We start from the raw sequence: 16,756 nt of genomic DNA, 5'->3' as shown, positions 1-16,756 counted from the left end.
TCTTTTTTAAATATTCTCTTTCATATAAAATATATTTTTGAAACCAGACCCAGATAATATTGACAGAACCAAAAGCTAACAACCAACCCCACTGTTTCAGTAGATATGTGATCAATAGCCGTTGTGATGTGTTCTCAAAATAAGACACTTGAAAATGCACTGTCTTACTGGCACTTGTCTAATTGTATAATATGTCACTTGTTTATAATACAGAACTTGTTTATCTATCTGAACATTGCTCAGTACTCAGATGTTTAGTGGAAATTGCCAAGAACATTTGGAAACCACAGAACTCCACTGCACAGCAATATTGGAGATTATAGTTCTGTTCTTCTGTTCTAAGCAAGCATAATGCTGGCTAACAGTCACAGAAGATGTTAATTGAAATTAAGATGAAACCCACTAATCACGAAGAACTTACTGTTGGCGGATCTACCAACATAGAAATCAGGTTCAAGTTTTCAGAAAAGGGGATTTTATGGGCTTTCATCTCTGCTTCCCATAAATCTTTAAGCAAGAGCTTCCTGAAGTTTTGATTAAAAGGTCCACAGTATGAAAGAAAACCTGTGCAGAGCAGTACATCTCCCACAAGTCTAGAAAAGGAACAAAATCATAATTAAAAGGTGATGTACAATTTCAATTTCTATTGATTTAGACAACCAGCTTTTGAAACATAAGAAGATTTCTGTTCTGAGGACAATTTAAGGAGAGACCTGTTGCTCTTTGAGAACAACAAAGAGTTTCTTTGTGTTTCCAAAATATTTTTGTGGCAAAACTTAAGAGTAGTATCATATGAAAACATTATCTTCACCCCTATGAAGTAATAAAGCCCTGATGACAACTATTCCTTCTTTCATAACTGAAGCAAGAAATTGTTTTATTTCTTAAAAATATGTCTGCAATACAATATTTATCAAAAGATACAAACTTAATTCTCTTGGAATGAGCAGACCTCACCAGAAATGCCCAATTTCCCCATTGGAAATTTATGGAAACAGAAGCATTCCACAGAAGCTGAGCCTAAACTTGCAGACTCTTTACCTTTAGTGACCATTTTGACAGGTTTCCTGTTTTCTAGACAGCTAGGATCTCTGGCTCCTAGGCTGCTCAACATTTTGTCATTTGGACAGCAACACAATGGGGACTTCCAAGTTTCCAGGTTTCTCAGAATAAGACCGACTGTCCCACATGTGTTTCAACACACAGACTATAGGACAAGGGTTACTATCTGGTCTCTAGGCCTCCTTCTTTTATTCAAATATGCCATAACTAATATCAAAACAGATGCTTCTTTTCCTATCCAGTATCAGGCTAGGAATCCTTCCATTTTCCTTCTCAGTGTCAGCCTTAGATCATCGCTACCTCCTGCCTATTGGAAATATTGGAATGAGATGCAGTGTTGGGCGGAAGGAGAAGCAGCTGTAATACAGGCACATAACTGCACCAGAAATAATCCCTTTGGAAATAAATTCCAAAATTGGAGGTATTGTTCTGAACTGAAATACAAGCACTCAGCACTCAGGTATTCACTTACGGGAGAAAAATTCAAATGTCAGGATAGTTCACTTAATTGTATAACTATATTAAGATTTCCAAGAGGAACATGAAGTACAACTATTAAAACTACTAAATTGCTTACTAGCTCTTCAGTTTTTACACGTATTTTGGGGTTTTTTTCTCTGATGAATTTGATACCTGTTAATCTGAGATTTAAATTCTTTACTTTGCTGAGTCCACCTAACTTTCTCTCCACTCAGTCCATCTATAAGCGCAGAGGCTGCTTGCATCTTTCTTCTGCATGCTTCTGCATCATTCAGTAAGTCCTAAAATTGAAAAAGTGTCCTACTTAATAATAAAAAGCAAAAATCTAAAGAGTTATATATTTTATTCATCCTCATATATATTACTATCTTATTTAATTAAAACTCATTCTTGAGAACTCTCAGTGCATCTATTGTCTAATATGTTCCTACTCACAGAAAGAAGGAAATATGAGAGAGCATAGATTTAAATCTCTTACTTTTATACCTGAACCTCATCCCTGTCATTCAAGGTAGCAGCCCTAAATGCATGTTTGTATAATTTCCTGATTACACAACAGTATTGTATGCAAGCGTTTTTCATAGTACTAAAATACTTCTATCTCACCATTTTCTCCTTCATTGCTGCATCAAACTTTGCCTGCACTTTATCCAATTCGGCTTGCTTTTCATCTAATGCCTCCTGAGCCTTTGCTAATTCTGCATTAGCTATTTTCAGGTGGCCTTCCTGTTTTGCCAAGTTAGCCTGCAAAGAGAAGAAATATTAAAACAATCATACAAAATTTGGATATACTTTGATGAATAATTTTAAGCCTGTTTAGTTGGCAATCATGAGACAATAATACATCAAAATATCTTTTCTATTAATATTAATATAAATATTAAAAATATTTAATCTGAAAACTATGTCACATATATACTGCAGATGATATTTTTTTGTTAAATAACAATGCAGTACTCAAGGTTCCTACCATATATTGTCAACTTTATTTCTTTTAAAAAAATTCACATTTAAAGAAGCTGGCTAAGGAAGTAAGGTTTCTGATCTGTACATATTGATTAGCCTAGAGAAACAATCACTCAATCTTCTTGCTTGATTATATGCTTTATTATTTCTTTTTTATTTGTACATTCTGTAGCAATCAACAATCACAACAACAGGAGATTGGTCCTTTATCAGTTAACCATATAGCTTTCACCCACTAGAAAACCATGGTCCTAAAACAGTGAATCTTGCCATTGCTCCTAAACTGTTATTTATGCTGAATGCAGGAAATTCATTAAATAATTTTTTTGAATCATCCACCTGCATTACTGTTGCTTTTGTAAATAACACTTCTACCAGTGACAAAAAATGTGGAAAAGGTTTGGAATTACCATTCAGATGCTTTCCCCTTTTTTCTTTTTTTTTGGTAAACTATGCTACATGTAGGGATTAAATACTTCTTTTAGAATCCAAAAAGCAACAATCACTGCATTTGAGTTTCTATATGGTCTTTACCTCTGATAAAATTTTTTATTCATTTTATTCAGATGTTCACAAACATCAAAAAGAACACCCACACTAAAGTCAAAATGACTCTTAAAAATGTTTTACTCAGTTTGGCTCCCACTATTGCAACATAACTCCATTATTGATGTGAGCTCTGAATCTCTTCAGAATGCCAATATTTGGGCAAGATATCAGTCCTCCACCCCCTCTATGTTATCATGTGAAAGCAAAGAAGGTAAAATAGCTGCAAACCTCTGTTTGCAGGACTCTTTAGAGAAAGAATGAAGATCCTCTCCTGGTACAACTTTTTGAAAACAATTATAAAGTAATTATAACGTAATAAAAACAAAGACTGAAAACAGCTTTCACTGTCCACAGTAAACCAGAGCACATAAACTTAATCTAGGATAATTTTTTTGTTCTGTGTTCTGTCTAGAATGAAGAGGAAGATAAGGGGTTTTTCTGCTCTTACCATCCTTAGCCACTAAAGTCTACAGGCAATGATGTCTGAATGAAATTATCTAAATATAGTTTTTAAATCCTACTTCTATTAAAGTAAATGAAATTAAACTACAAGGAAAGCAAACACAAAGCAAGAGATGATGTATTACCTTAAGAGGTAAGACTTCTCTGTTAACACCATAAAATATAGCCATGGCTTGTGTCCAAGAGAGGAGTCCTGCCACATTACCACACACCTTTTTACCATACTCCAGTGTATAGTCTTCCATGTTAAAGTAAGGCTGGAGTAGTTCTACTGTCTCTTCATTGATTGAATCCTTCGGAAACTGCTGTAGACTCTGCAAGAATGGGCCACTCATAAGCTGCAAAAAACAACACAGGGTATTTATAAGCTATTTACACATTTTACATTCAAAAGCTTGTTCATAGGTGAGTATGTTAAAAAAAAAGTTCCTAAAATTCTTCTGTAAAAAGAGGTAATTCATACAGTCAATATTATAGAGTGTGCTATTCAGTTGTAACTCCTCCCACGTCTTCAATTATTATAGTTTTAATAAGTTACACTCCAGTAACTAGGCTTGAAAGTTATTGATGTACTTTCCATCTTCTGTATTCCTGTGCTGCCATTTAAAAAGCATTTAAGAAGCAGCATTTCATAAAAAAAATTGAACCAAGATAAAGCCTCAGAGATACATTTGTAACTTATCTAAAGAATGCCAAAAAAACTGCTTATGCATTTGTGAAATGTGATCTAAATTCTTCTGGAAGGAGAAATAATTGGTTTTAACTTTTTTCTAACAAATGTTTAACATGTTAAAGGCAACTCATGGAATAATTGCTTATCCTATTTCATTATGTCAGAGGAAAATAAAAAGTTTTGATGATTTCTTAATTCCTGGAAAAGCTTAAATAAAAAGCAAGAGCTCTATTCATATCCAAAATATGTAATTTTTCTTCATTTGCATAGCAAACAATTTGAGGCAATAATATTGGCAAATTAATATACTAATAGAGGTAGAACAGAATTTAAAGAACGGCAGAAAAGGGCATGGAAATTAAAGAGTATCCTGAGAGAAGATCAAAGTCCAGAAGGAAGAGATGGCTGTCTGACCAAGGAATTTGGGCCAGGAATATTGAAATGCAGAAGGGGAAAACGTGCTATCTCTTAGTCAGTCAAATAATCTTTCAAACAATCAAGGAGCCTGGGAGGATCAGAAAAGACTGTTTAAATGTGGACCTAACAAGTTCCCAAAGAGAAAGAGGGGTTTTCCAGAATGCCCTTATCTCATGTATTATTAACATGATTGGTATGATTTATTTATTTGCCATCAGGTCATATGCCAGGAACAGGACAAAGAAAACCTAAAGCTCCTACCACAAAAGTCTCTAAGCAATTCAACTACTACTTGCTACCAAATAAACTCTATCTATGTACTATGCCTATCTTAAAACCTTGTTTGCATTTTTACAAAATTCTGTCCTGTTTTGAGTAAATAGTATCATAAATTCTCTGATATGCAAGTTGCTCTTTCTGATGTTTAAGAAACACTGTTTGAAAATTCTACTTACTTTTAGTGATTCTCCCCACGATGGCTTGCAGCAAGGCTTTTCTGGATCCATGGTAACTGGATCTACTTGCTTTTGGAATAGTAGCAGACAACAGTCCATGATCCTCATAATTAGGTGAGGAGGTTTTGCAAGTTTTCTAACAGTAGCGATATCCACTGGTTTGATGGTCTATTTGAAGAAACATGTAAACAGAATCCTGCATCAATACTGTTATTCTATTTTCCCATTCAATATCTTGATTTTAATGTTTGTTTGTCATACTTTCCTCTGAGGCAAGTTTCTACTAAGTACATACAAAAACAGTGAGTGACTGGGCTTACTTTAATAAATTTCTTAGTTTCATGAAACTTCAATAATTTCAATAAATATATATTAGACTATTTTCCCAATGCTAAATATGTCACTCAAAAATCAAATTTAAATACATGGAACAGCAGTATTCATTTAACTTGTCAGTCTAAGTGACTGAAGAAAAGTATATTGTAAAATTGCATAGGACTTAATTAAAAGCAGTTTCCTTAGTAAAACAGTATTTTGGATTTTTAAGGATTAAGTGTCATCATTTATTCTGAGATGGATTTGGTTATTTTTGTTGGTTTTTAAGTTATTATAGTTATGAGATACTGCTTTTTTACTTCATTTTCTAGTAGCATCACTGACACTTTGCTTAGTTCAATAACTAATACAAAAATAACAAATGATTGCAAACTTCAAAACTAACCTATTAATTTGTGTCTACAAAATACAGGCATGTCACTACCTGTCTAGAAGGAGTAGTTACAGACACATTATATAAACCACAGGATAATGTATGAGTCCACACATTTTATAAGTGAATTTTGTGACCATTTTTGGAAGTTTCATTTATCTCATTATCTAAATGTCAGTGTAAGAGGAAACAATGCTCCTTTTCTGCTTTTTCCACTCAATATTTTTTGTCACATAAATTCTGGTAACTGGAACAGAAGGCCTTAAAAATAGAATACATCATTGATTTCTGATTCCAGAGTTCTTTACTTTTTTAATTGTTCTGAGAATAATTAAATTATGTAGTGCAGCAATGCCTCCAAATTTCTTAACCCTGATTCTGATTACCCTGGATCCCCTTTGTTTCCTCCTTCTCTCCAAATTAAACATTTTTTGGTAAAGGAAGAGACAGCCTTTTATTCCTTTTAAAAGAAAGATACAACTAGTTAAGTATGAAGAAAAAACATTCTTTTAGCACAAGAAGTATTCTCTTGAATTCAGAATAACAGATATTCTAAAGGCACCTGTAACTTTTTGAAAGATTTACACCTTCATAATGATCAAGTACTAGGGTGGAAGCAGAACAAATACTATAAAATAATCTCTATGTGTTTAAAGCAAAATGTGAGCTCCATAAATATTCATCAGAGACATGACTGCCAACTGTGAAGAGCTGGTAACAGCAGTCAAAACCAAGTGACAACTGCATGTTGGTGGCTCTAGCCTTTCTTTCACAGGTGACTCAAAGAGTACTAAACTAATAAAAATGTAAGAATTTTATTCACATTCAGTGCAGCTTCTGCTTCCTCTAATGCTGGTTTAGCTGCCTCCAGTTTACTCTCTGCTTTCACTTTTTCTAAATCAATTTCATCTACGATTTTTTGTGCTTTATCTTTCACACCTTGGACTTCATTTTTTACTTTAGCTGCAGCTTCAGCACTTTCTGTGACTTCTGCTAGTACCTGGAATTTATAAGAAACACATAAAATGTATAAATCAAAATGGTGGAACAAGTGATTACATTATCAGACACAAGAGAAAACAGATATGTAAAGGCTATTATACAGTAAAATATAAAGCTAACGCTAACTATATATGGCATTATATAATTATGGAATAAAAATTAATACAATTTACAGAATCCCCACAATGAAATAGCATATTAGTCTCTCAGCAAGAGTTGGATAGTAAAAAATGAAATACTTTTATAATGGGTAGAAGACCTTTCAGTGGTTTTTAAAGCCAGTTTTTTATCCTATGATGGATTTTTATCCTATTTGAACCTATACTTTTTCAATACAATAAGTATTTGCTTTTTTCACTATAATTCTGCAGATTAAAAAGAAAATAGCATAGCTAATAAAACTAATGGAAGATGGCAAACCATCTGCATCAATGGTCAGCCTCTCTTTTACTCCTTTAGTCTAAAAAGACTCACTTTTAATTAGTCTATTCAAAGAACAGCCTCATGTGAATTCACAGAATGAAGCTATCTATTTGTGTCTGGTTCTTCAGTAGATATATTTTTAATTCTCTTGTGCATGTGTGACATACAGTTAGTGTCAGAATGTTTTTTGACCAGTATCAGCTATAGGGTCAAGGCTCGCACTCTGTATGCATTTACAAGAACATAAATAATGCTCTCAAATACCTGTGAGAAAAAAATGACAGAAAAAATCCCCAAATCCCTCCTTTTTTTTTTTTGTGAAATACAATTCTGATTTCTACAGGGCTCAGTACTAAGGGAAAGAAAGAAATATATAGAATATGAACAATATTACATGTAGTTTAAATAAAAGTCTGTTCTTTTATTATTTGTCAGTACATCTTCTACTTCTGATGACTTGTAAGTAGTGCTCTATTGAAAAAGTTGACAACTAAGAAGCTATGTGAATGATTGCCAGAGAGCTATTTCAAAATATATATCAAATATAAATATTAAACAAAGTGAACTGTACCAGAATATCTGTCATACTCCTGAAATGTGAGAAGTGCAATTTCATCCCTTTCTGTCATAATTTTCTCTCTTATGAGATAAAAGGCCTGAAGAATGCAGGCAGTCCCTTAGCCATCACTGGCCAAAAGTTTTCTCTCCAGTGCATATTAAATATGCACCATCACAGCCTTATGGTATCTGTCAGAAAACAGAATGCCTATATTGTTATATTCCCTAACATACCTTAACAGAGAGTAATTTTGGAAACTAGATTTCTACTAGACTATCAATCTCATAAACACATGGACACCTCATTAGTGTAAAAGACAAAATAAAAAACTGAACTGTGATGAACTTTTTTCTAAGCGGTTTTGAAATAGTAAAGTCCTGTTATCATCTGTTAACTTCGTATCTGTAAATAAGTGCACATATAAACCCAAATTTAATAAATGTCAATCAAGCACACAAAAAACCATGAAACAAAAAATGAAACCTGATGCTTATAGAAGTGGGTAAGAAATGGGAGAACAAGGCAGGCACTCAACCTCTGTTGCAGTCTTAAAGTGCCTCACTGAGCTGAATCAACATGCTACAGAGAGAGGAGTGAAACCTCATGTTAGACCACGATGCACATTTTTTGACGTACAAACTACGAGAAAATTCTGCAATAGCACTTTACCCTAGTATATATACGGGTGCTGTCCACTGCCTTTTGCTGTTTTACACTCAAGTACTTACTTTATCTGCTCTAATAGATGCCAAAGCCAGTTCCTTCTCCTTAACGGCCAATTCCTGAGAGAGTTTAGCAACAGATTCACTGGCCTCCATCAGCTTAGACAGACCTATTAAGTAAAACATAAAATTCAGAAAAATGAAAATTATTTTTTTCCTAGTTAGATAATACAATCTAGCTCTAGATCCCAAACGCCTTGTATCTTGTGTTCTCATTTAAATTTGTGTGAAGGAGAGAAAGTGGGTGTACGCAGTCATACTATCATAATTGTGCTTACTATTCACTTTTCATGGATATAAATAATTTCACAAGGTGCAAAATGATTATAAACAAGCTTGATTCTTCAAAAGAGAAATCCATACTTCTTAGTTTTAGTTTGTTATAGCTGTAAACATACCTAAATGTGTATAGCTGGGATATTACCTGCAATAAAATATATCCTTATGCTCATTACATAGACTTCTGAAAAAGAAAAAAAGAAAAAAAGAAAAAAAGAAAAAAAGAAAAAAAGAAAAAAGAAAAAAGAAAAAAAGAAAAAAAGAAAAAAGAAAAAAGAAAAAAGAAAAAAGAAAAAAGAAAAAAGAAAAAAGAAAAAAGAAAAAAGAAAAAAGAAAAAAGAAAAAAGAAAAAAAAAGAAAAAAGAGAAGGAGAGAAGAGAGAGAAGAGAGAGAAGAGAGAGAAGAGAGAGAAGAGAGAGAAGAGAGAGAAGAGAGAGAAGAGAGAGAAGAGAGAGAAAAAGGAACAAAAAAGAAAAAAAAGGAGGGGTATGTCAAGGATATGTTGTGTCATAAAGTCACAGGACAATCAGAAAATCAGACTGATACTGCATTTGTATCATCGCATGAGAAAATGACATAAATATTAGGACCCATAACTGCCTTCCAATAGGAAGTTCTTTCTAGGAAGAAGTGGGAAGAAGTAGAGTCACCAGAAGTGGACCCAAAGGTCACAGCAAGACCACGACCTCCAGCTCCTGCATATTGAGTTTACCCTCTCTTGACCTTGGTGACAGAGAGTGCAGAAAAGCACATAAAAGCATCTGTGCTCACCTGGCTTAGGGCCAGTTCCATCATAGCTCTTATATGTGCTAAAGCAACTGTCCATAGAGGCCTTGCAGCCTTACACTAACAGTTGCCCAGAAAGAGAAGAATTTGCTCCCTTTATAATTATTATATATTCAATCTTTCCCATGCATTCTTTTTTTCTCTCCTCTCTTGCTCATAGATTTGAGCACAGATTTTTGGTTATTCTTAAGCTCCACATTGCATCCTGAAGCCTTTCTAGCCTCTCCTTTCTTCCTCATTACTGAATCTTAAAATCTTACAACTTGCCTGGAAGCATTCCCCTTATTTCCCACTCTCCCTAAGAGCTAGAGTCAGAGTACACTTGCAGTTATATTGCAGTTTTCTCTGATGTGTGATGTTTCTCTTTGATGTCTCTCCACTTTTCTGTTACCACATTTCACACAGACAAGCATTCTCTCCTAGCATATTTCTTGTTCTTCTGACACAGCTGCCTCATGATCAGGCTACTGCCATTCTACAGGCTCTTTATTATTACTTGCCAAAAGACAGGTTACTTTGCCACTCTCAACAATAAAGTTCAAAGGTATATTCACTGAAAGATGTTGACTGGGAGGCAAGAGAGATGTTTTAGAATGTTTCCTTTTCCTGGACATATGCCACTTCCTATAATACTCTGAGGTACAGAGGTACATACACACTAACCTTCTACCCCCACCTCCCACTCCTCTGACAGCAATTTCCAAAATGGTTGTTACTTCACTTCACTGTAAAAAAAAGTTCTGAAAGGGAAGCTATGAAAGGGAAAGTGATACCCTTTGCTGCATTAGCTTTCCCTGCTACAATCCTAGACTGAGAAGAAAGAAAGATGGACAAAGAATAGGAATACGCAGAACAAGAAGAACTGAAGAATTTCTGTTATAAACAAGAAACCTTTATAGCTTCTTCAGGTCCCCTGCATACTTCCAATCACAAGAAACATTACAACAGTACCATGCCAGCAGATAATTTTTTTTAGTGCTTGTAGTCATAAACAAATGCCTGATTAAGGCATTAGAAACAGGAACAGTATTTTTCAGAGGGCTATGTAGAACTCCATGTAAGAACCTTACTGATATCAGCTACAACTTATCTAAAGCAAGTTAAAAAGTCAGCATATATTTTGAACCTATAGCGAGAATCAAAGTAATCTTTATCTCTTGTCAATGTATTTTGTAACTTGTCTGAACGATGACTGCAGAAAAATAGCAAATATAGAAAAACTATATAAATTGTTACTAAGATACCAAGCCACAGTACTCTTAGCACCTCAAGGATGTAATTTCTGTCATTTCTAATTAGCAGGAGATCTAGCAACAAGTTGCTCAAAAGGATGACATGCCCACTTTGTCAAAGCTAAACTGAGGTTTTCTTGTAGGACCACAGTACTATATGAAAGACATTATCTACACATGTGGTGCTCTACCAAGGGTTCCCCAGACGGATTCTGAGAGAAGACACGAGATGTTAAGCATTCAGAAATAACTGTAATTGTCATTGGATCTCAGTTTTTTCCTCATCTGTCTTACAAGATTTTTCACCCAAAGTGACAAAGCAGAAAAGAGATTACTTCTAGCTTTCAAAATATGTTGCTCGTATAGATACTATAGTGCTCACAAGCACACTTTCGGTGTGCTCAAGCCAGGGACTTTTCTAGAAATCAGTATTGATAAAGGTATTTCTTACAATTTTTCTGCTTTACAAGCATCTTGAATTGGCCCAGACATCATTACACACAGGAAAAACCTTTCAACAAGGAGATGAAAAGAGTGACATTATCTCAGCTGAGTTTAATAACATAAAATTTAAATCTCATATCAGGATAATCTCCTAACAAACTGAAACAACTTTCAAGGCTAATCTTTTTAACCTTCTAAATATTTTTGACATTAAGTGATGAAAGACTAAGGATTAAAGGATGGATGTGTGAGATAGTAGCTAAATAATTCATAACAAACTTTTTGAGAAAGTTCCTTAGGATGCAGTAAACAGTGGAGCACGTTTGGAGTCAGGGATGACCAATATTTTTGTTGTTTTGTAATACAACTTTTCTGTGCAAGTGAAACTATTCAGAATATTTTCTAACTGTCATGTGTATTGCCCATAAGCTGACAGACTTGAGCATCAATGATATAAAGATGCTGCAGTAGAAGATGTACGTGTACATGGTCATTTTGTTTGGAAGACCAAGTAAGGAATTTGCAATAATATGTGAGAGGCTAGGAAAATCTACACATGAAATTTTCTTGACAGTGCTGAAGCTACTTAGGTTACTTCTTTTAAATTATTTTTGAAAAGAGAAGAACTGGAGAAAGAATACAAAAAAAACCCCACCCTCAGAAATTTTCAAGGCTCTCAGACTTCATCCTCATCTTAAGCAGAGCTAATGATAAGTTCTGATTTCTAGAACTGGCAACAGATCCATTCAGGGAAATTCACAAATGTGAAAATATTGAGGATCACTTACTCCTCTACAGTTCACTCTAATTCAGCAAACGGTTTGTGAATAAAATAAATATCTACATGTTCTTACTCTATTCTTTTCTTCATGTGAAGTGTACCAGTTGCACTGTTAATCATTAATAAATGCTACATCCTTTTACCTTTGTATGAAAAATCTTATCATGTAGAATTCTCTATTCTGTTAGATTGATATACAGTATCTTTTCCCACAAAGACCAAGTTTCCTAAGCTGTTCAGTTGCCTTTGTAGATTTACAAAAGCATGTCTAGATGCAAACCAGAGAAAACTGGAAATGTATTCTGAACCTATTAAGTACTAATCTAATGCCAAAAATTAGGTAATTTCAAACAGATATCCAAAATTAGAAGAACATTTCAATCATAATTTTCTGTATTTCAGATCCCTAGTTATAAAATGACCACAAGTAACTGCTACTTATTCTACAGCAGAAATCTGAAATAAATCAACTGCGAAGCACTCAGATTTTACAGCAAGAATTTCCATAGACAAGTCCAGAAGTAAATTAATAACTGTGTTTAGAGCTACCTCTCTCTACACTAGTAAATCAGATGCTCTCTCTGGCCATTTTCAGGTTCTACTTTCTCTTAAAAATGCTAAATCAGAAATATTAAAGTTCAGTATAATGCTGAGATGAATGATTAAGCTGGCAGCTTCTTTGAGGCATTTTTGTAAAAGAATCAGTGTGAACTGGCGATAGCTGGAGTGCTTTGAAATGGTCCTCGTATGCTACCAGTTTCGAACTGTGATCCAGCAGAACTGATTTTAAGTGATCACTGAATAAGTGGTCTAATATTAAAAACACAGATCATTTGAGACCATACATGCAAATATATCCTCATCCCTATTTTGCTTACCAATTTGCATACGTTCAGCTTGTTCATTAATACTCTCTAACTTTTCAGTATAAACTTCTTTGTAGCCATTGATGAAAGAGAGATAGGATTTAGGTGTTACATAAGCTCTTCTTCGATACCTAAAACATAGTATATTGGCAACATCAACTTAGTACATATTTTTGATAGGTACAGCCATTTGATTACTTCCAATGAAACAGAAGATTATATAAATCAAGTCTTTAATTCAGTCAAAATCAAATTTCTTCATAATGCAAACTCATTTCCAATTACATTGTGTTTATCCACATAAGCAATGTTAAAGATTGTTGAACAGTGGGAATGAAGATAATGAATTTGCAACATAATAGTAATTACTTTTCATGCATATATTGATATAGCAGATTTATTTTTGTATTAGCCTTAAAAGACACTTATTGATTCATATAACACAATGAGTTAAAAAACCACTATCGGTAGCAACAATTTTGGGATTAATTATTGCATTTGTATAAAATATTACCTTTGGAAATAATTCTCACAGCTTTCTGAAACTATATCATGAAAGAGACCCATGGTTTCCACTACTTGTGTTTTAACTGATGCAGAGCAGATCATATTAAACTCTGAAAGAAAATAACTGGCTACAGCTACAAGAGCTTCCTTGGGCCATCGGCTGAACCAATCCATGGTGCACCCTGATATGAGACCAGGAAATTTCAAAGAACGTGCACGGAACTTCTCACCAACCTAAAGAGAGTAACACTGTTAACTTACGATATGATACTTAATTAGGTTGATCAAAATGTTTAACTCATATAAACAACTAAATAGTCTATTTTTTTCTTGCTAATTTTCTGCTTAGAACATCCTGCACAGTTTTTTCTTTTATATAAGTATTTTGCTAAATTTCCAACATTCAATATTTTATGAAATTCGAAGAAAGAAGTTCGTGACAAATATGTTTCTTAATATTTTAAAACTTCAATTAACTTATTTTAATTTCCATTATATTCCTGTTTTCAAGTAACAAAAAAGAATTTCACAAAGATGTGTTCAATGATTTGTATTAGGAAAGAATACGCCAGGAGGAAAAAATAAAAATTACTTTAACATGTAAGGAATTATTTAATTTTTACGTATTTTGGTTTTAACTTCTGACAACTGTACTATTACTTTTATTATCTCAGCAATTATAACCAGACTTCAGTAATCTTTTTATGCATCTTTAAATCTCCTTAAAAATATAATGCTTGAATAATCCTGTCACACCTTATAGGATAGTTTGCTAATGGAAGTAAGGAAGAAAGATATGAAGAAAAAACTTACTGGAGAAAAGCAGAGGACAACATGCAAGTTCTTCTTTGCCCGAGTTAAAAAATATTCATAGAGATTATCAAAGGTAGGAGGACAGCGAGGCATCTCTTTTTTCATCACAGGTATTAATCCTTGGGTGATTTCATCCAATTCATCCCGAGTAAATAAATTAGAAATCTTTTAATAAAATTAAAATTTACAGAAAATAAATTGCGTGGACATAATTATTATAGAGTTTACAAATATTTGTCTGTTTAGATCTGTATCTCTCTCACTGCATATATCCAGTTTAGACAGACTAAAACCCAAATTTGTCCCTGATTCAGACTTCATGTAACTCCATTAAAAAGTAGGAAGTCTAACTCAGGAAGAGTACAGATCCTAACTGGCCAGTGAATACTCATTTAATAAAGGCTACTGAAATACCCATCACAGCTCCTTACCTTTTCTTCACTTACACTGAAATAGAGATAAAGGATATTCATAGCAAGAGCACTCCTTATTTTAAAAGTTCACATATTTTACAGTTAATCATTACTGATTCTACAATTTATTACCAAAATAAATGGAAATAAACTAGTGGGAACAAATTCTGCAGTTTCCTCCTTCTATAGTACATTGTCTGTCATGTTGAGACTCTTACCTCGCCTGAAGACAGCAGATTATTAACATATTCCAAAAATGACTCCTCTTTTATTTCATTATCAGTGAAAATAAAAGTGATGCCTTTTCCTTCTACTCCAGCTGTTCTGTACAACAACTTTAAATCATCTGACAGATTGCTTACATTATAGGATCTAGGAGGAATAATAAACATTACCTGTTAATTCAAAACAACGCAGAATACTGCTATTTTCAGATTATAGTGTTTTATAAATGATAGTGCAAACATCCTTTGTAAACACACATATTTTGGCTCAGGAATAGCTAACATATGGTCCAGCTTTTTCAGCTCAAACTTAATCCAATGTTGTATACAAACCAGATAAGAATTTATTGTTTTCCACATTTTTAAATGGTGACAAAATGGGAAAAAAAAAAAAAAAAAGGCTGTTAAAAACATAATTTATGACTGTGTAAAGAAAAAGCAATACCATAAATTGAATTTATATATTTCTTGCATTTCTTACCTGGTTAAAGTGATCTGAAATATTTTATAGCCAGCAATAAAGGAGGCCAACCTTGAAAGACTTTGTTTTCCAGAACCACCAACTCCAACAAGTAAAGCATTTCCATATGCTGTCCGAATTATCCGGGAAATCTATATAGGAAAAAATGGAAGAAAAGCTCATTAATAAATTTAAATTAAAACATTCATTAGAAAAATTAAAAATCTGTTCTACTTTACACTTTATTTATTAGAGCACAATGTAAAGATTATTAAAAGGATACTTGCAGAAAATTTTTCCTCTCAAAAGAACACTTGTACATTCTTTAGGAATTTTGTATAGCTAATGAAAAGCTGCATGTAAGAATATAGGATGGTTCGAATTAGTTACACATTGAATTTAAATACATAAAGGGTTTTGAGCTCCATTTTATGTTGAAGGCATCATCCTAAATGTGTTTAAAAATATCAATAAAAAAACTTTAGCTAGACAAATAAACATACTACATTCCTAATTTTAAGAGTCTGAAAGCCTTGGACACATTTAAACTATCATTTAGTGTTATCTTTTATTTTATCTACCTTCAACGTTTCCTTTGAAGTAGTTTTCTTAACAAGTCTCCCAGATACAAAAGCTGGATTACAAATTTTCTATGTTACTGCTTTTTTACCATCTCCTGTATATACATCACATCTTCCTTGGTTTTGTTATATGTTAGTGCACTCTTACTTTTAAGGTGCTACAGTTTGCTTTGCTCCTAATGTAAATTATGTACAAAATGCAAAAGATTGGCATCTACATCACACCTTTAATTCTATTCATTTTTTCCTTCAAATAAATTTTGGTTTTATGCACAGTTCCCTCTAAGCCTATCCAGATAACTATATTAAAATAGAAGTCTAAATGTGAAATTATGAGGGTGACTAAATTTATTGTCACCATAGTGGCAGCAGGGCTTGTTTCTACTACCTAACTGCATATCCCAGATATTCTGGTTAAAACTTGCCAACGGAAATGGAGTTTCAGAGATTTTCAAGGTCTTCTGAAATTTACCTAGTATCATATGAACTGTATTTAAAAATAAAATTATTTTATTCTGTTTAAATGCAAAGCAAACAAAATCATTTACTTCACTTGAGGTCAACTAGAGAAGAACCAAACATCTCCTTCTGTTTTGGTTTCACTGTGGCTTCTATGTGCCTTTCAGTAAACAGATCATCAAGTTAAAGTAATTCCTGAGATAACTAACCAACTTCTTAAATGTGAGGCACAGCACTTCAAACAAATCTCATGCTTAGCCTTTTTTTTCCCCTTGTGAATCAGATTCTGACTTCAGATGAATTATTTCCTTATATCTTCCTTTCTGAATAGGCATTCAACTGATTGTAAACTGAGACTTTCCTTTACCCTACACACTGATTCTACTGCAGCCCTGATTTATATTTCTTTTCATGTCTCTCATCCAATCAGAT

General features: G+C 33.4%; 1 protein-coding gene across 1 annotated transcript in view; it reads right to left on the bottom strand.

Moving 5' to 3' along the window:
- DNAH8 (dynein axonemal heavy chain 8) overlaps positions 1 to 16,756 on the bottom strand; it is a 147,717-nt gene that overhangs the window by 37,739 nt on the left and 93,222 nt on the right. The window contains exons 61-72 of the mRNA XM_072858185.1: positions 15,306 to 15,436; positions 14,819 to 14,972; positions 14,188 to 14,352; positions 13,382 to 13,608; positions 12,880 to 12,998; positions 8,486 to 8,589; positions 6,597 to 6,773; positions 5,065 to 5,232; positions 3,645 to 3,857; positions 2,149 to 2,286; positions 1,696 to 1,823; positions 422 to 593 (exon numbers count right to left, since the gene is read on the bottom strand). Of these exons, the coding sequence (XP_072714286.1) occupies positions 422 to 593; positions 1,696 to 1,823; positions 2,149 to 2,286; positions 3,645 to 3,857; positions 5,065 to 5,232; positions 6,597 to 6,773; positions 8,486 to 8,589; positions 12,880 to 12,998; positions 13,382 to 13,608; positions 14,188 to 14,352; positions 14,819 to 14,972; positions 15,306 to 15,436 (1,896 nt within the window). The remainder of the gene's footprint in view (positions 1 to 421; positions 594 to 1,695; positions 1,824 to 2,148; positions 2,287 to 3,644; positions 3,858 to 5,064; positions 5,233 to 6,596; positions 6,774 to 8,485; positions 8,590 to 12,879; positions 12,999 to 13,381; positions 13,609 to 14,187; positions 14,353 to 14,818; positions 14,973 to 15,305; positions 15,437 to 16,756) is intronic.

The sequence above is a fragment of the Ciconia boyciana genome, chromosome 3 (assembly GCF_034638445.1).
Source record: "Ciconia boyciana chromosome 3, ASM3463844v1, whole genome shotgun sequence".
In the NCBI taxonomy this organism is placed as follows: domain Eukaryota; kingdom Metazoa; phylum Chordata; class Aves; order Ciconiiformes; family Ciconiidae; genus Ciconia; species Ciconia boyciana.
This window is presented reverse-complemented; position numbering and strand designations above follow the sequence as displayed.